The sequence below is a fragment of the Accipiter gentilis genome, chromosome Z (genome assembly GCF_929443795.1).
Source record: "Accipiter gentilis chromosome Z, bAccGen1.1, whole genome shotgun sequence".
In the NCBI taxonomy this organism is placed as follows: Eukaryota; Metazoa; Chordata; class Aves; order Accipitriformes; family Accipitridae; genus Astur; species Astur gentilis.
In genome coordinates this window covers 17,968,255-17,987,791 of record NC_064919.1, presented here as the reverse complement: position 1 = coordinate 17,987,791, position 19,537 = coordinate 17,968,255, and the positions used below count along the sequence as shown (strand labels likewise).

Genomic DNA, 19,537 nt, shown 5'->3' with positions numbered 1-19,537 from the left:
ACGTTTTTGTTACTCAGAAATTGAAGTAATTAAGTGAGCTAATTAAAAACCGGTGTTCTCTGTAGAACAGACGTGCTTAACTGTCACTTCTCAGTCTCTCCCTCGAGAAGGTGGTTTTAGCTGCTGCCTTGTAAGAGGACTGAGGTTCCACCGGCCCCGTAGGAAGGAGGCATGGCGAACCGGGACGGCCCCGCCGGGGCGGCCCCGCCGGGGCGGGGGAGCCCCCACCTGGCGAGCACAGGGAGCCCCGGGACAGCCTCAAAATGGCTCTCGCCGCCTCAGCCAGACGCCCCGCGCGGGCGGGCCACCCCGCCCCTTCTGGGAAAGCGGGAGGCGGAGGCGGGTGGCGCGCATGCGCTGCGGGCCGGGCGGGCGGGCAAAGTCGCTGGCGCGGCAAAGGCGCTGGCGAGGCTGCCTGGCGCATGCGCGCAGGGCGTCCCGGGGCGGGGGGCGGTACAGTTGGCGGCGGTTAGGCGCGAGCGGGCGGTGCTGGGTGGGGCCGCGCGGCCGCCCACTCGGCGCGAGGGAAGCGGGCACTGTTGGCGCGCCGACCCCTCACAGGGAGGTGGCGGCGGCGCTCGGCCCGGCCCCGGCCCGGCCCGGCCCGCGGCGGCGGCGGCGGCGGCGGCAGCAGCAGCAGCGGCAGCAGCAACAACGACGGCGGCGGCAGGGGAAGAGGCTTCGGCTGGTGTCTGAAAGCCCCTGGGTTGGGGTGGTGGTAAGGAAACAGCGGAGCCCCGCTGGGCGTAAGCCCTCCCGGGCTAGGCGGAGAGGCAGTGCGGAGGGCCAGGCTCTGCCTGTCGGTGGGAGGCTGCTTCTCCTCAGTGGCTCCCTTGTGACAGAGAAAGTGTCCTGACTTGGGCGGGTTAGCGACCACTTTGTGCCTTCGGAGGAGACTTGCGTTCCACGGGGTTGTGTGTGTAGTCTTTTAAAAGTATGGCTGTTCGGGAGTTTATCTTTCACAGCAGAAGACTGTCCTCCCTTCCTTTTTTTGTTAGCCAGAGTAATAATCTGCAGCATCGAGACTGTTTTGGAGCCAGGTCATCTTTTTTAAGCATACTGAAAAAAGTTTCTGTTCAGATGCCGGAGAAGACTGATTTGAACAATGTGCCCTGACTTACTGTTAGAGGCTTCTCGGGCTGCGTTTCCAATGACGTGTCCCCTCGTCTGGAGGCAGCAAGCTACTGGGAGAATGTCATACCTGTTGAATGACCTAACTTTACAGCACCTGACCACAAAAAGAGTTTTAAAGCTTCAGAAGCCACTCTGAGCTATGTAGCTTTCTGCTAGTGTATCAGTGTGTTACTTATTGTCACCGTTACTGCATTGCAAGTCTTCTGCATTATTGTTAGCTGTAAGAATGGGAACATCGTTCAGGTGTAAGTTGAAGACTACATTCAGTTTAACCTTTGCACCCTAGAATCTTTCATCTCGTTTAACTGAGTTGTCCTCATCACTGTTTCTCATAATATAATTTAGGAAGGTATATTTTGTAGTATCCTGTTTGCTATTTCTGATCTAACTCAGTTCTTTAGTATTGGTGTGCTACAGAGCTATCTGATGGTGGCTTGATGTTGTCCCCCCAAGTTCATGCCCCCATTCTCTTTTTATTGAAGTTTCCTCTTTTGAATCAACTTTTGCAACTTCCCAGGTTATTTTAAGTTTTCTTCATTGTCATTTCTTGCCCAGCTGTAATGGATATTGAGTTAATTTTTCCTGAGCAGTAAGTTACATTCAGGTAGTTCAGGTAAGAGGACTTTCAGGAGCCATATTAACAAACTAAGAATTTGAGTATATTATTTAAAAGAAAGAGTAGAGAAAAAAGCCCCCAACATGCTTCTCATTGACTTTTCCATGTCTCTTGTATGTATGTGACTTGGAACACAATTGCAGGCAAAACGATATTTGTTTGGGTACTTATCAATGTTGGGGTTTTTGATATAATTGAAACTTGAAACCATTTATGCATTTGTCCAGCACATGGTGTCCCTATGACACTGAGTGAGTCCAAAGGAGATATGAACTTCCTGGATCTTTTACTTCTGGCAGGTGACCACCACGTCCTTTCATCCTGTGAAGCTCTGTTGACCTGCTGCTAGGTTTCTAAAAAGATGAGGAAGGATCCAAATGCCCAGCATAGGTTCTGCCCATTGGTGCCTGGAGGTGTGCAAGTGCACGTGTTCAACATGTGCTCCTCCTTCTGGGTGCAGTAACACCCAGAAGTAGTTGAGCAGCAGGTGCTGTGAAGGTAGTTGTGAAGGTAGCTGTGGTAGAGGTTGTTCAAGGATCAGTCAGCAGAACATAGGGGACCGGAAAGGGCAGGAATGGCAGGGGTAAGGAGCTGGATTGCGTACAGGCATGGCCTTCATTGAACACCATGAGGGTTTCCAGCCTGTCGGAGAGACAGTGGCTGAGCTGATTTCAGTGATAGCCTGCCCCCCACCCCGCCCCAAGACACAGATGGAAGTTTGTTGTAGGACTAGTTATGCTGAAGTTTCTGTGATTGTTCCTGCCAAAGCATTTTGTGTAGCAGCCTGGTCAACGGTGCATGTGTGAACACATGTGTACGCAGTGCTGTCTGTATAGGTGTGGGTACGTGGGTGTACCTGTGTGTAAATAAAGGTGTACACACAGAGAGTCGCAGTCAGGTTAGTACAGTGCTGTGTGTGCATAAAGTAAAACTGTTCAAGGAACGGTGAAGAATAGGACTTGATGCGTTGCCTCCTTGCCTGGCACTCAAGTTGGGCTGTCGTGAACTTGGGTGCAGGAAGGTAGAGACAGTGTTAGTGTGCGTGCGCAGACTGAAACGCGTGGCACAGCGTCTGAAATGTGCTGAGGGTAGGGATTTCTCTTGCTTTTGGACTTGGTGTGTTGCCCCGGGTGATTTCCCCTAAAAAAGGGAAACGGTGCAGGGAAAGGGGCTGCTTCTGCAGAGAGCAGCAGAGGCTAACTTCATGTGGCGTCCTGCGTAGTGGTACTGCGGTTGCAGGCAGCTGCCTGGTGCTGCTGCTGTTTGGAGAGAGCACTGTGTGGGGACGTGAGCAGCAGTTGCTCACGTTCGTGTGCTTGGAGGTGAGGGACTCAGTCCCCTGTTGTGCCTTGAGCTAGAGAGGCTTGAGGAGAGCGAGGTCACCTTCTCCTGAACCAGTACTGACTCTGCTCGTGTTGCATGTGAGTTGCTAGGGGGGTGGAGATGAGGTGTTTTGTGCACAGGAGCGTGCTCAGCGTTAGGACGCGACCCTGCGTGCAGCGCACGTTTTGAGAGCAGGGTTGGTCCTGGGCTGTGTGAGAGCTCCATCCAGCTTCGGTCCACAGCCGTGGCGGGGAGGTTTCTCTGGCGAGACCGCCCCTGCGGTGAGTGAGCATCTGCGAGAAGAACGCCTGTCCCCGAGCACAGAGCCTGCCCGGCAGCACTTGTGCCTGGAGCTCCCCAGGCTTTCGTGAGTGTAGCCGGTGGCCCTGGAGAAGCCCTGAGTGTGCACAGCCCTGAGCTGAGGGGGCTGGGAGGGCTTTAGGTAGCTCTGGCGCCTGCTTTGAAACCGCCTCCTGCCCTGCCCAGCCTTCCTGGGCAGGAGCCCTTGCTGGCAGGTAAGTCCTTCTGAAGCATCCTGCTAGCACTGTAGCAGCCTGTGGCATCGGGGAAGGTGCTGTCAGTGATGAAGCTGCAGACTGCTCATATCTTCACCAGCACCGCAGTGGCGGGCACATGTTTCTCTGGACTGGGCTGTGTTGGCGCTGGCTCTGTGGCTCTCCTGCTCCATGCAGCCCCCGGCTTGCAGGAAGCGGGTTTCACTTCTGTTGGGTTTTCTCTCTGAAGAGGCATCTGTGGAGTTGAGGCGTCATGCACCTGTGGGTAAGATGTGGCATGGCCCGGGTGCATGCGGTTTCCGTGGTGGAGCTGACAGGTGCCCTCTGGGCATTGGTGTGGGGATGCGGGTTTGTGCGAGGGAGGAGCTGCTGTGAGCTACCCGGCATCACCATGGCACACGACGGGAGGGAGCACTGGGTGTCAAGGTGAGGGGCAGCAGGTCCCTGTCCCACTTCTGGTGGAAGTCCTGGTCCTGCAGGCAGTGATGTAGGCCAATTGCCTGGCAGCCCAGTCCCTCTTCTGGCCACATGGTCAGTGGTGACTGGCTGGCAGGGCCAGCCCATGCACAGGGGCTGCTGTGTTCCTTCAGCTGCTTTTTTTGACAGTGTCGTGCCCTGTGTGTTTCACACTGCCCTGTGCTTGGTTTGCAGTACCAGGCCCCTACAAGTGTCCCCAGAAGTATCGAAGTCTCCAAAGATAAGCCACTGAGCTGCTGAATCCTTGCTTGTTTGGGGAGGGAGGTTGAATAGTAAAAGCTGGTACTTTTAGCCTGTGTATGTAAAAATGCCTTTTTGTTTTTTTGTTTTTTTTTTTTTCCTTTTGCGGTGAGGTGGGTATAGGTGAAGATGCAGGAGCCTGAACTTATTGCAAAAACACTGCGAGCTGTTCTTCATCCCTTTAAAAATGGCATACCTTTGTCAGAACTTCAGGGTGAATACAAATCCCTGACCGGTGAGTGGATTCCCTTCAGGCACCTAGGACATGGCACACTGGAAGGCTACTTGGAGAGCATCCCAGGAGTGGTCAGAATGGAAGGGAACAAAATAGGAGAGGTAAGAAACAGTCACAGTTCAGAAATGGCTTTTGTGTTTGTAAATTGTGCATGGTTCATAACTTTACCTCTTGTCCTGGTTTCAGCTAGGATAGAGCTAATTTTCTTCCTAGTAGCTGGAACTGATATAATGTTATATATTGGATTTGATATGAGAAGAATGTTGGTAACACTGATGTTTTCAGTTGTTGCTAAGTAATGTTTAGACTAAGTTAAGGAGTTTTCAGCTTCTCATGTCCAGCCAGCAAGAAGGCTGGAGGAGCACAAGAAACCAGGGGGGGGATGCAGCCAGGACACCTGACCCAAACTGGCCAAAGGGGTATTCCATACCATGTGACATCATGCCCAGTATATAAACTGGGGGGAGTTGGCCTGGGGGTGGATCGCTGCTCGGGAACTGACTGGACATCAGTTGGCAAGTGTTGAGCAACTGCATTGTGCATCACTTGTTTTGTATATTCCAATTCCTTTATTATTATTATTGTCATTTTATTATTGGTTACTATTATCATTATTAGATTCTTCTTTTCTGTTCTGTTAAACTGTTCCTGTCTCAACCCATGAGTTGTACTTTTTTTTTCTGATTCTCTCCCCCATGCCACTGGGTTGGGGGGGAGTGAGGGAGCAGCTGTGTGGTGCTTAGTTGCTGGCTGGGGTTAAACCGCAACACCTCTGCCTGTGCCACAGATTTCTGAGAAAAGTACTGTAGCGTGCATGTGGTGTACTAATGCTGGGAGAAGTGGAAACTGTGGCATAGACCAAGTGCCCCTTATTTTCCTGCCTCTGCATGCAGCCTGGGAAGTTCTGTTTGCAAAAGGTGGAAGGTTGCAGGGCATTTTCCTGGAAATGGGACTTCGGGCTGGAAAGACAGTTTGTGTGACTAGACCTCTGGTCCCTGTCTCAGCATTTCTAACTCGGGGCGGGGGGCAGATACTGGTGGGCTGTCCTGGGACCTTGAAGAAGGCTAACTCATGTGTGTGTCTTGGTCATCTCTTCAGGGTGGGATTTAGCATCATTTTTTTTCCTACAATGAAACTGTTGTGGGTGCTGTTGCTTATAAGCCTGACAATGCTTGCTTTAGGCTTAGCACTCTTGTTTGTCATGAGTTGCAGTGCTGCAGGACTGTGAAGACTTGCCAAGGTGAGGAAGAGCCCATGCAAATGAGGTGCCGTGATAAAAGAGTTGCAATACCTCGGCTTAGTAAGTGAGCAAGTGGCAAGGAGTCAGCACAGAGGTCAAGGAGAAGGTGGAACAGAGCTCAGGTTGGCATCTGGGAACTCGGAACTAGGTCTTCCTGGTTAGCTGTGTAGAGCGTGACGAGGCATCCTGAGTTTTGTGCTGATACCTGGAAATGTGGCTGTTTTTAAGCAAGAGGTTCCCTTGCTGCATTTTTACAACTGTGAGAATTTGCCCTTTTGTTGCAGGTATCCAAGTCTGGGATTCTTTTTTGCTTGCTCCTAGCCTGCATCAGCTGCAGCTCCATCAGTAACATGAATGCAGGTACCTCTGGGAACATTTGTCTTGCTCTGTGGTGGGTTGACTCTGGCTGAACACCAGGTGCCCACCAAAACCATTCTGGGCAAAAGCTCCATGGGCTGCAGGGGAATCTCTGCTCCGGTGCCTGGAGCACCTTGTCCCCCATCTTCTTCACTGACCTTGGTGTCTGTAGGGTGGTTTGTCTTGCATGTTCTCACTGCTCTGTCCAGCTGCCATTTCTGTCTGTCCCAGCAACTTTTTTTTTCCTTCTTAAATATGTTATCACAGAGGTGCTACCACTATCGCTGATGGGCTCAGCCTTGGCTGGCAGCGGGTCCATCTTGGAGCCGGCTGGTACTGGCTGTGTTGGATACTGGGGAAGCTTCCAGCAGCTTCTCACAGAAGTCACCCCTGTAACCCTGCCACTAACAAAACCTTGCCACACAAAGCCAATACATTCCACCCCTTGCCTCTGTGCATCACATATTTAAGAATTATCATTAAAATCTATATTAATCACACAAAATCTTCAGTTTTCACAAACTTCACTCACATCAACAAAAAAGAATTCTCCACACCAAAATCAAAATAGTATCATCGCAATACTGACAAAAAGTGGACAATTTATGCACAATCCACCCCTTGTCCCTTTACCACAATTACATCAACAAAAATTCCCCACAGGCATGCAGCTCTTCACGCTCTAGCTGTGTTCAGTCCATGTTTTGCCTGTTACTTCTCTCAGTTACTATCCTTATCTTGAATTCCTCACATTCCCAGGTTTTGGTACCAAAAAAACTGTGGTGGGTTGACCCTGGCTGGATGTCAGGTGCCCACCAAAACTGTTCTATCACTCCCCCTGCCTCAGGTGAACAGGGGGGAGAAAATAGAACAAAGGGCTTGTGGGTCGAGATAAGGACAGGGAGAGATCACTCAACCAATTAGTCATGGGCAGAGCAGACTTAACTTGGGGAAAATTGACTTAGTTTATTGTCAGTCAACCAGAGCAGGGTAGTGAGAAATAAAACCAAATCTCAAAATACCTTCCTTCTACCCCCCTCCCTTCTTTCTGGGCACCGCTTCACTACTGGATTCTCTGCCTACCCCCTCAGTGGTGCAGGTGGATGTGGAATGGGGGTTATGATCAGTTCATCACACGTTGTCTCTGCCGCTTCATCCTCTTTGGGGGCAGGACTCATCTCATGCTCCAATTTAATGCTTCCTCATGGTGGCTCTGGCAGATAGCCATGTATTTCTAACTAGGGCTTTGCAGGGTATAATCTGGTATCCTCCCATTCCCTTGAGAGCCTTGCTTATCCTCTAACACAATGTATGCTGAGATCCTTGTGGGCTCTTGGATAGCACTAGAGGTGGTGCCTTCTCTGGCAGCTGTAAGGAGAGAGTGAAATGCAGCTTTAGGAGGTGGAAAATGAGAAAGCTATGGAACAGGGGTCTTAGCTGAGCAGGACTTGCATTGGTTTAGGAGTGTCCACTATGCATGACTGAAGCAACTGAGAGGAAGCACCCTGCAGACACCTGGGAGTCAGGAGAGACGTAAAGACTGAGCTCACATTGCTGTTTTATGACCTTTCTGTTGCCGCTGTCCAGAGTGTCCCCTGGGCAGACATTGAGCAGGGGGTGGCAAGTGTTGTTATGCACTGTTGTGGGCTGGTAACTACCTGGGATTGCTCCTGCATGTTTTCCTGATACAGGACCTGGGCAGTACTTCAGTATAATGCTTTTCTCTTCATTCACGCCTCTCCAGAATATTTGACCTCCAGTATAAGCTGAGACCATAGGTCAGAGTCCACACAAGCCTGCTGCAAGAGCATGCAGTCAACCAGTCTCTCTTCCTGGCTCAGGGAGAACTCTGACCTCCAGAAAGGCTGCCAAGACCCTTGTGTCTTCCTTTAATCCCTTTGGGGACAGTGGGGCAGGAAAGCAAGACACACTCACACACACAGAGATCTGCTAGCAGCTGATGATCCTGGCTGCAGGCTAGGTAGTCCTAAAATGACTTTCTGTACTGCTAAGGCAGCTGTCCAAGACATTCGACAAAAAATACATTCACCAAGGAGTCCTATGAAGTGGGCAGTAAATAATATAAATTGATCTCAGGGTGCTACCTGTTATATGCTCCTTAAATCAAAGAATTTGTATGAGATGAATATTGCCTGGGTAACTGATGCTGAACAGACTGGTTGTGTTGGAAAGGCAATGATATAAATTGTCTCCTGTTCCTCTTAGTACTGAGCACTAATTTAGCCTTTTTGAATAGGCAAGGTGAACACTGACAACTATTCCTGCACACGATAGGTATGTTCTCTAGTTTCCACACAGGATGAGGATTACATTCAGTATACAGAAAACACTGCAAGGGACTCAAATTGAAACACTATGCACCTGCAGCAGGTGGTTGTGTCATTTCAAGGAAACGCTGCTTTGCTTCGCTTCATGTTCAGTTACAGGCAGCATATGATTGCACCTTCCTCTAAGGAAACTTTGACTTCTGCTTGAATAACTAGGTCCCTCCAAAAAAAGGAATTTGAATACTGCTTTGCTCTGCTGCAAGTGAATTCATCCACCCTATCTCTTTTTACATCTGAATTAATTCTAACTCAAACCATCATTTATGCTAAACTTAAAGTCACTATGATATGAAAACAAGGGAAGAAAATGCTGAAAATAACTTACAACATTAGTGACAGGAAAAACCTGAAATATACTAGAGATACGAAAATGTGCATTTATGAAACTATTATAAACCATGTATGAACAAAAAGTCTTTTTATGTTGAGACCTTGAGAACAGAGCAGGGCTCAAGGTGGTCCATCCTGCATGCATCCACATAAACATGGAAATGCTTGTTAGCCAGGAGTATGAGGAAAGGGTACGAGGTACCCTTCTCTGGAAATGGGCACAGCTGAGCACGTCTCTGAAATGCCTGTACATGACTGCCCACAACATGGGGCACAACCAGGAGAAACTGGAGGTCTGCATGCAGTTCAGGACTGTGATCTCATTGGAGTCATGGAGAGCTGTTGTGACAGCTCACACAGCTGGCGTGCTGCTGTGGATGGACACAGGCTATTGAGAAGTGATGGGCTGTAATGGCAATGAGGGTCAGTTTCTGTGAGCCACTCCAAGTGTGAGAGCAGTGGGGACACTTGGAGCTCTGCCTTGGCATAGAGGATGAGACAGCAAGAGCTTATGGGTAGTTGGCAGACCAGTGTATGGGCGACGTTATAGTGGCTGTCTGTTACAAATGCCCTCACTGGGAAGAAGTGGTAGATGAAGCAGGTGGTGCCTTCTTCTGACAACTGCAAGAAGCCTCACCTTTGCAGGCCCTGCTCCTCACAGAGGACTTAAGCCACTGCCATACCTGCTGGAGGGACAAGACAGCCAAGCATGAGCAATCCAGGAGGTTTCTGGGGTGTGCTGATGACAACTTCCTGACGAAAGTGATGAGGTGATGCACCGAGATGATCTGCTGGACCCAATTCTTACAAACAAGGAAGAACTGGTTGGTGGCGTAAAGGCTGGGGACAGCCCTGGCTGCAGTGACCACAAGCTGGTGGTGTTTGGGAGCCTGAAAGGAGGCGAATAAAGCAAATAGTGGTATTGACAAGCCAGGACTTCAGGAGAGCAGACTTTGGCCACTTCAGGAATCTTCTCCAATTTCAAGAATGGTCCATCCCAACAATCAGGGAAAAAACCCCAAAGGTGACAGGAGGCGTGCATGGATGAACAAGAAGTTCCTGACAGAGCTCAACCATAAAACGGAAGCGTGCATCAGGTGGGAGCAGAGAGAAGCAACCTGGGAGAAACATGGATATGCTGCCCAAACAAGCATGCATGGGCTTAGGAAAGACTGTATTTACTATTGATCAGTTCAGCAACTTGAGAACCAAGACAGAGTGCCATCACCTTCAGAACAGCTCCCAAAGCACTGCCAGTTCTCAAAGCATCCTTCCAAAGAAAGTCCTTAAAATAGCTGGTTAACTGTACAGACAACAGAGGAAAGTGCAGGAACAACAGAAAAACTAGAAGAAAGAAGGTACAGCAAGTTAAGAACTACAACCATTTGCTGTGTTTCATTTCACTAAAGCCTTATCAAATCCATGCCCAAGTCATGCAGCACAGGGTGTTGCACAGACATCTCTGAAAGGGTGAAGAGTTAAGGATTTCAGGTTCACCTTTTGCAAAGATGAGCTAAGACTCAGTCTGGTACTGTCTACTGTATGACAAAGCTTTTCTCTTATTTAAGTGACTATTTTAAAAGCAAGCTTGCAGGAGGCACCCATGGATGAACAAGGAGCTCCTGACTTAACTCCCCCATTAAAAGCACACGCACAAGAGGCAGAAGCAGAATTGGGTGAGGTGGTAGGAATATAGAGACACTGTCCAAACATGCAGGGATGGGCTTAGGAAAGCTAAAGCCCATATGGAGCTGATTCTGGCAAGGGACATGAAGGGCAACAAGAAAGGTTTCTATAGGTACATCATCAGCAAAAGGATGACTAGGGAGAATGGGAGTCTGCCCTGTGAATGGGAATGGAGACCCAGTCTTAAAGGACATGGAGAAGGCAGAGGCACTGATTGCCGCCTTTGTTTTGGTCTTTACTGGTAAGACCAGCCATCAGCTCCTAAGACCAGTGGGAAAGTGCAGGGCAAGGAAAACTTACTCTCAGTGGGGGAGGATTAGGCTAGGGAGCATTTAAACGAACTGGACATGCACAAGTCCACAGGTCTGTCACAATGCATCCATGGGCGCTGAGGGAGCTGGCTGATGTTGCAAGACCACTCTCTATCATCTTGGAAAGGTCATGGTGGTTTTGGGGAGATTCCTGAGGACTGGAAGAAAGCAAGTACCACCCTTACCGTCAGGAAGGGTGGGAAGGAGGATCTGAGGAACCGCAGGCTGATGAGCCTGACCTCAATCTCTCGGAAGATGATTGAGCAACTAATCTTGGAAAGCTGTTCCAGACATGTGAAAGACAAGAAGGCAAGTAGGAGTAGTCAGTATGGATTTATGAAGTGAAAATTATACGTGGCCAAACTGATACTCTTCCAAAATGAGATGACTGGTTGTGTGAATGAGGGGAGAGCATTAGATGCGGTTTATCTGAATTTTAGTAAGGTTTTTGACAGTCTGTCCCATAACAGTGGTACAAAACCTAGTGGGAGATTAGTAACTAGTGGTGTGACCCAGGGGTCGATGCTGGGGAAATGTTGTCTATCGTTTTCATGAATAACCTAGATGATGGGACAGAGATCATCCTCAGCAAGTCTACAGATGATAGGAGGGACTGATAGAGCAGGTGGGTGTGCTACCATTCAGAGGGACCTCAACAAGCTGGAGAAATGGAACAACAGGAACCCTATGAAGTTCAGTGCAGGGAAATGCCAAGTCCTGCACCTGGAGAGGAATAACACCATGCACCTGTACAGTCTCAGGGCTGACCATCTAGAAAGTAGCTTGGCAGATAAATTCCTGGGGGTTCTGGTGGACATGAAGTTCACATCAGCAATGTGCCATTGCAGCAAAGGAGACCAACAACATCCTGGGTTGCATTAGGTAGAGTGTTGCTGGCATGCTGATGGAGGTGATTATTCCCCTCTACTCAGCCCTAGTGAGACCACATCTGGGAACCTGTGTTCAGTCCCATGCTCCCCAGAACAAGAGAGACATGGGCACTGAAGCTGGTTCAGTGAATGGCTGTGAAGAGGATGAAGGGACTGGAATATCTTTGATGAAGGGCTCAAAGAGCTGAGAGTGTTCGTACTAGAGAAGAGAAAGCTCAGGGGGATCTTACCCATGTGTATTAATACCTGTTGGAGGGCATAAAAAAACATGGAGCCAGACTCCATCTCCAGTTCTCAGTGGTATCCAGTGAACAGACAAGAGGCAACAGGAGCAAAGTGAAATACCGGTAATTCCATTTAAACATTAAACCCCCCACTTTTTTACAGCGAGGGTGGCTAAACACTGGAACCAAGCTGTCCGGAGTGGTTGAAAAGTCTCCATCTTTGGAGATATTCCACCCCTTCATTAGTAGCTAGGTCTACTTGATGCTGCTCTGAGCAGAGATGCTGTATGAGGTAGTCTATAGAAATGTTTTCCAGCCTCAATTTTTCTGTGATTCCTGGCATTTAACCACTGCAGTGGTGAGGCTGATGGTATGCTTTTGGCATAGGTGTTGACTGTGCAGCAGGTACACTGTCTGATTTCTAGCAGGAGCTCCTCGGGTGGGAGAGCTGTCCCTCAGAAGGAGAGGCCCTCCCTCCAATGTCTGTGTGTTGGGCCAGCCTGGCGCAGATGCTGGGTGTGCAGTGGAGGAGGAATAAGAGAGTAAGGACGAGCTGGAGTGGACTGCTGGGAGGCCAGGAGTGTTGCCTTGTTCCTAGCGTTGTCATTCCTTGCTCATATTTCCCTAGGCTGTTAGGGTCAGCCTGAGAGACTGAGGAGAGCTCTGGAGCAAGCTGTTGCTGCTTAGCAGTTGCTTGCTTTTTTCTCTTGGCACTCTGTTTTTCTGCTTTGGTTGCCCTGCCTCGCTTGTGAGAAAAGTTCCTTTCTGGAGCTGCTGTTTGCTAAATTTCAGAGGTGCTGGCCGAGTCGCTGAGTTTTTCCTGTGGTGAACTGTCAAGCCCCATGCTTGTTGGGGGCCATGGTTATGAAGGTAGCGGTGCTGTGCATGAGGGCCCCTTTTTCAGCCTGTACCACCACCACCGAGCGTGGCTGAGACCCATGGAGAGAGCCCCTGAGACCACAGACTCCCATTTTTCGCTCGGGGCTTTTGGGTGGCCACCTGTGTCCTCGTGGAGCCCTGGCAGAGTACTGGCCCAGCTGCCTTCGCAGGCTGTTAGCAGTTGAATGGCCCAAAGGTTTGGGCTTGCATCTCCCCTGTGAGGCAAAGTGCACGCTAGGCCTGTGGTTTGGGGGCTTGCTGAAGCAGGGTTCCTGCATCCATTCAAGGGTTGGTCTGTGGCAGCATTGCTGAGACATGGCAAGGGGAGGTTGAGGCAAGAGGCCGTTAAGGAGGCCAGGGAGGCGGCCATGGGCTTTGCAAGGTTGGGCTGTTGTTGGGGGCCAGCCTGGTGCCTGTAGGGCTATCTGTGCCCCCAGGATGGCCGTGCTGTTTCTTTGGTAAGTGGGGCAAAGGCAGCCTGGCTCTGCAGGGTCAGAGTGGTGCCAGAGCCCCTGGTGAGCCTTGTCAGGAGGAGGGAGGGCAGGCTGGAAGCCCTTCCCGTGGCTTCCTAGTGTTGTAAAGCGAGATGGTCAGCCTGTAGGATGGGAGTGAGAAAGCAGGCTGTTTCTTGGTGGGCCCCAACCTAATGTGGGAAGGTGATGGAGAGGCTCTGTCTGTCTGCTTTGCTGATTTCTGAGGTGCACTGCGAAAGGAGGAGGAGGTCTCCGAGGTCTGTGTCTGCTGCTGAAGCCTTTGCTGAACTGCCTGCAGGCACGCGTGACCCAGCAGTTACAGGCCTGGAAATGGTTGCAAGTCCTTCTGAGGGCTGTGGATGAGCTTGGGCCTCACTGACAGTTTTCCCCTCTGTCCTCTTCCTGCTCCAACAAGGTCATTTGCCATGCTGTTGCTTGTAGCGAGACCGTGCCAATTGCTCAACTGGTGGCCCGACAGAGGAGTTCCAAGAGGAAAATGGGACGTCAAGTGAACTGCCAGATGAGGCTGAAGAACACGTCTCCAGTCACGTTAGCAGGTAAGCCCCAGGCAACCATGGAGGGCCTGCCTTTGTGAAGGAACTGTGCAGCTGCTGGAGCAAAAGTCTTGGCCGTGAGGCTGTGTCACTAATGGCCAGGAGCTGCGTGGTCCCAGTGAAGAGTTCCTGGGAGCGGAGAGTGTTGTTGGCGAGGGTGCTTGTGCTTGCAAGCCCTGGTCAGCGAGGAAGCTCTTCTCGAGCATGTACGCGAGATGTGAATGATCTTGAAAGAAGAGTTCTTGGAGGACGCTTGGTTTCCCTTCCACCTGCCCATGGTTCTGTGAGAACCGCGGTTGAGATGCAGGCGAGAAGTGTGGTGACGAGCCTGCTCGTTCTTTGAGGCTGAGCTCGGCCCGTTGTGGAGTGGCAGGGATGAGCCATGCCCTCACAGCGAGAAGGAGTCCCTGCAGCATTATCTGTGGTTGTTTCAGCAGCTCCTGTTGCTGCTGCAAGTGCCCTGGTGCCACGACGTCGTTGAAGTGCGGGGGCTCTTCTTGGTACCTGTGCGCCTTTTTGCGTAAGCCGTTGCAGCAGTATTTCCCAGAGCCCGTGGGTCAGGTGTCCCTCACTGCCATGCTGTTGTTGTGTTGCTGTCAGTGGGTATCCCAGGGTTAGGCCCAGGCAAGGCCCATCTGTTTGCGAGTTGGCAACTTGGAGCAACAGCGGGTCTTGCAGTTTGTTTGTATTCCCCTGTTCTTGTCTGCAACAAAGGGTTTGCTGCTTCTTGCTCTCCTGCAACCATGCCAACAGCCTGCCCTCTCGTTGGGAAGCTGAACTGGTGACTCATCGCCCAATTAAACGACAACAACGATTGTCAATGCACGTTGATTCACTGTCTTGCACGGTGATACCCCTCGGAAGTGTTCGAGCCTGCCAAAATGGGTGTGGTGCAGCCAGCAAGTAAAGAGCAAAGTGACCAAGAGCTTGTTTATCCCAGGGTGGCCCGAAGGCCAGTGTGGTGTGTTCCTCTGCAGTTGTTATTTGGCAACCTCTGCCGTGTGGTGGGAGTTAGGGAGGAGGGAGCTTGCAAGCTAGGGTAGAGAAGAAGAAACTGTTTGGGCGGTGGTGCAGGAGGTGGCCGAGGAGATGGAGTTAGGCTGCACGTGCTACGCCTCTGGGAGCTGCTGCTGCTGCTGCCGTTGGGTGGTAAAGAGCAGGCTGACCATGGGTTCCCCCGGAGATGTGACCTGTTGTGGCACCTCACAGGTGCAAGGCTTTTCTGAGAGTGTAAGGGGAGACAGGGTCACCTGTTTCTTTCCCTGCTGCAGCACGGCAGTGGAGATTGTGGTTTGTGAGTCCTTGGGTGTGAGCCACAACGCTGTAGCAAAGAGGCCCTGTGGCCGAGAGCATCCCTCGTAACTGTCTTTTGGAAAAGTATGGACTCCCTGGAGGGAGTTATCTATCTGCTGTGCTTGAAGTCTCTTTGGGTTGGGTGGAGGAGAGTGCTACTCACGGCTCCATCTGCAAACTCTTTAGGAAAGCCCAAAGGAACTTTGCGGCAGCCCAGGTCTTTGAGCATGCCAGAAGAAGGCAGCAAGAGGCCTGTTCCTCGCCCACCACGAGGCAGAGGAGTGGCGTGTGGAGTGGTGAAACCCAGTATGGAGAGTGCCCGGCCTGCCTTGCCTCCAGCCACTGGCAGTGGACCACCTAAAGAAATTCCCATGCAGAGGCACGTCACGGTGGTAAACAGGTCAGTGTGTGTGTGTGTGAGTGAGGCGAAACGAAGTGTGGTGGACCCTTGGGTGCTGCCTTGCCAGCAGTGTTTTTGGGCACGTGGGAATCTAAGTGCCTGCCTTTGCAGAAGGTGAAGTTTGAATGTGGGGTGGTACCCAGGAGGGAGCCTTTCTGGATGCTGCCGTAGCTACCCTGTGCTCTTGGTCTGCTCCCGTGTCTTCTGGGGAGCAATGTGGCCAAATGTGTGTGTGCGGATGTCGCCGTTTCCCAGGCCCAGGAGGGAGCCGTTGTGGGCAGCGTGATAGAAAGCTGAAGGAGGTTTGTGTGTAGGTGACAGGCGATGCTGTGCGTTCAGGGTCACGGTTGTCTGCAGGTGGCTGCTCTTCGCCTCTTGCCTGACCTCTCCATTGCAGCGTTAGTGTTTGTGGCCCTTCTCGGCACGCTCGGACCCAGCAGCTGCCCGACCGTGTTTGGGTGAAGTGAGGTGGGGGCTGGAGCTGCGTTTTTGCTGGGTCAGCGGTACCTGCTGGTTTTCAGCCCCCTTTGAGCCTCTCTAATCCAGGTGGCTTAGGCAACTGCTGCCCCATCATTTCTCTTTCTGTGTTTTTTTGGCCACGCTGGGCCATCAGCTGATGGTGAGGAGAAAGTGTTTGCTGTTTGCTCATTGTGGCTGCACTAAGTCCGCTGGAGCTGCGATTGTGGTGGTAATCCTGTGCAGGTCACCAGGCTGGGTTAGAAGTCGGCCTTGCATTGAATGGAAATGGCAGTGGTGTGCCGCTTCCGCGGTAACGTAGCTGTGAAGTGGCACGGAGCAGAGTGACAGCTTAATCCTGCCGTGGTGCCTGCTCTTTCTGGAAGACCCACGGAAAGCAGGCGCGTTGTGCCTGTTGCCTGCACGAGTCCTGTGTGCATCAGGGCTCTGGGTGCCAGAGGGGGAGATGGGGATGCGCTCAGAGCACTCGTGAGAGCAGCAGCCACTTCAGCTTTTGTGCCTGAGAGCGTAGCGTTTTACCGATGGCTGCTAGCACTGCCTCGTAACCTTTTGTGCTGCTCCACAAAGGGCCGTTTGCTATGGCAGTGCTCTGCTGGTTGTGCTTTTTGGGAAGTTCCCTGGCGTGCTGGTACTGGTGGAGTGGGCAGGTGCCGCAGGGAGGGAGACAGCCTTGGGGGGCCGCTGGGTGGATCTGCTAGGGTTTTGCTCTGGGGCAGGGCTCCTCTCGAGGGCAGGAGACGCTCCCTGTGTCTGTGGGCAGTGGGGCTGTGGCTGTAGCAGCAGCTGTTTGGGTGTACCCAGGCAGAAATTTGGAGGAGTTGAGAGGCGGTGGTGATGGTGGCAGGAGCCAGAGGGTGTGAAGCTGAGGTGGGCAAGAGGAGAGCAGCGGCAGGAGCAGCGAGGAAGCTGGAGGAGCTGGCAGTGGAGGGTTTGGAGGTAAAGGCCAGGGAAGAGGGATGTGCTGTGTGTGGCAGGTGAGGGGAGTGAGGCCGGGGCCCCAGCAGGCGCGAGGAGACTCAGGATGGACCTCTCTGTCTGCCCCACAGCTCCTAACGACATGAGCGTGGACTGAGCTAACCCCTGTTGTGCTCCTGAGCGAGCTGAGTGGAGCTGCAGTGGAGAAACAAGTCAGCAGCTCTTCTCCTGTTTTGTCGAGGAGGCTGCTGCTCAGAGGAGAGAAAGGCCAAATCATCCTGCTGTGACAGAGAGATGTGGGAGCAGGTGTTCACAGGCCTTCCCTTTTTTGTGTATGCTGATGATTTGGATTTTTTGAAGTGGCACTTCGCTGAAAGGCGAAGATCCTTTGTCCTGGGAGAGGCAGAGCAAAAAGAGTACTTACAGCTGTCTCCAGGTTAGTTGCTGGAAGGCCAGAAGGTGTTTTGTAGTACTTGAAGCTTTGTAATGCTTGAAATAAAATTAGGTAGATGTCAGCCGTATTCTGGCTCCTCCAATGGAGTGTGCTCTATCTTGTGTTGTCATCTTTGTTCCTCTCTGGCAGGTTCCCCTGAATTCCTTTCAGGTAACAGTGTTTTCCTGCTTTTGTTTCTGTTGCCTGTTCCTGCTCTACTTGGGAGGATAAGCTATAGGCGAAGTGTGCTTTGGGCCAGGTATTTCTGGAAGAGAAAATACCATATGCCGTTGCAAAGGATCCAAATGCTGTCCCACTAGCTTGGGCACATACTGGAAGGAGGGTTCATGAAGAAGAGGATCATACTCTGTTTTAATGCAAGGTTGTGGAGTGGCCCACGTGACTGGATTATTTTGTTTCAACTTGGCCGTTTGAAGCAGGACTGGCAAGATCCATGGCTGATGTCCTTGCTGCTGGGCGTATTTTATGCCCCCAGAGCCACTGTAGTTGCTTGTGCTTTTGGAATTGCAGGAAGGAAAGCCACTTCGAGCCGGGAGGTCCTGATCTCAAAACAGTGTGCACATGAGCAGAGGTGTAAGCAACAGCCCCAGCCATCCTGGGCTCATACCAGCCTTGTAGGTAGGCGGCGGCACAGACTCAGTGGCACTGTTCCAGCAGCGGTGCCATCCCTTGCCTGTGAGAGTGGCTGAGCATTCACAGCTCAGTTTGACTGAGAGAAGTCCTGAAGGTGACAGAGCTCATCTCTTCCCCATTTCCCACTCTGGAGTGAGGTGCTGTCTGTGTGCAGTTTCCCTGGGTTTTTCTCACACCTGCCCTGCCCGTCCATTTACTGAAGTCACAGTGTTGGGGATTGACCCTGGCTGGATGTCAGGTGCCCACCAAAGCCATTCTGTCACTCCCTCCTCCTCAGATGGATACTGGGGAAGCTTCCAGCAGCTTCTCACAGAAACCACTCCTGTAACCCCACCCCCCCCGCTACCAAAACCTTGCCACACATAGCAAAGCACATCCATGCTCTCAGGGTTGCACTTAAGGGTCTTTGATTTCTCCTTCTATGTTGAGCATCTGACCTGCTATGGCAGATCTGTGTTACTTGCCTTGGCAGGATGTCTTCCCACTGACAGACTTTGTCTGGTTGCTCACTGGTCTTGTTGTTCCACCCAGCATCATGTAGTGAAGCCCCACAGTGAGACTGCAAATGGCAGTTCCCTTGTGGCTGCCAAAGTCTGTGTCCCACCTCTCTAGTGCTCTGTGGTGTTTTGCTGAGAGATTTTCATTACTGCAGCTTCTGGGGCTTGCTGCTGGGTAGTGTTGGGTAGAAGGGGAACAGGCTGTTTCTCCTCCCCATTCTGTCACACCCAGATGACAAGGGGGAGATGCTGACAGTAGCTGCAGCTGTGCCAGGTTGTTTCCTGCTGCCCTCCCAGGCCTTCTTGCAGACACTGTTGCAGGGTCTGAGAGGCTGTCTTATAGCAGGAATCACTTGATAAGTTCATGTCATGAGCATGTTGCTGTGGACCTGCAAACCCACGGAAGGTAGGAGAGACCTTTCTTGTAAGGCTAACTGCAGAGATCCTTGAAGTTGGAAAGGAATGACACAGATGAGAACTGGTTGAGATGCTTGGTGACTCCCTTGCTTGGACCAGCAGGCACCATTCGCTGCTGGTGACCACCTGGCCCTGCTGCTGAGATAGCACTGTCCAAGGGCCAAAGAGCAGAGCTGGATGGCATGGGCCTTACCAATGTAAGGCGATATGCAGGAAAGGGCATGCCTTCCCTTTGCTCTGAGACAGTGGTCTGTGGGACTGAAATGTAACTGGCTCCTCAGCCACAGCTGCATACAGGGGCTTGGCAGAGCTGCATGGCTGCTCAGGCACTTGTGAAAGGCCAGGCTGCTGATGTGTTCTCTTATTGCTAGTGTGGCTAGGAGGCTTCTTGTTGGGAGCAGTTTCTAGCAGCTGAGGAACATGAGGCTTTGCAGGCAGCTGAGTTCTCCATACCTGCATGTTGGGGAGAAGTGTGTTGGCCCTGCTGTGGTCTGGCTGTGTTCCATCCCATCTTTGGAGAGATAAGACCATCATGATTTGTGTGAGGAAGCAGCGCATCACAAGATCCTCATCTGATTGCAGGGCTCGAAACTGTTAATAACTGGGCTCAAAGCTGATG

General features: G+C 51.5%; 1 protein-coding gene across 8 annotated transcripts in view; it reads left to right on the top strand.

Annotated features, from left to right (window-relative positions):
- Window positions 1-470: 470 nt before the first annotated feature.
- Window positions 471-19,537, top strand: part of TDRD7 (tudor domain containing 7) — a 50,748-nt gene continuing 31,681 nt past the window's right edge. For 4 of the 8 annotated variants that reach the window (XM_049795195.1, XM_049795190.1, XM_049795191.1 and 1 more), the window contains exons 1-4: window positions 725-3,853; window positions 4,429-4,641; window positions 13,694-13,835; window positions 15,312-15,525. In XM_049795195.1, coding sequence (XP_049651152.1) covers window positions 3,842-3,853; window positions 4,429-4,641; window positions 13,694-13,835; window positions 15,312-15,525 — 581 coding nt within the window. In that variant the 5' untranslated portion in view covers window positions 725-3,841. The other 4 variants (XM_049795197.1, XM_049795194.1, XM_049795196.1 and 1 more) reach the window with 4 other exon arrangements.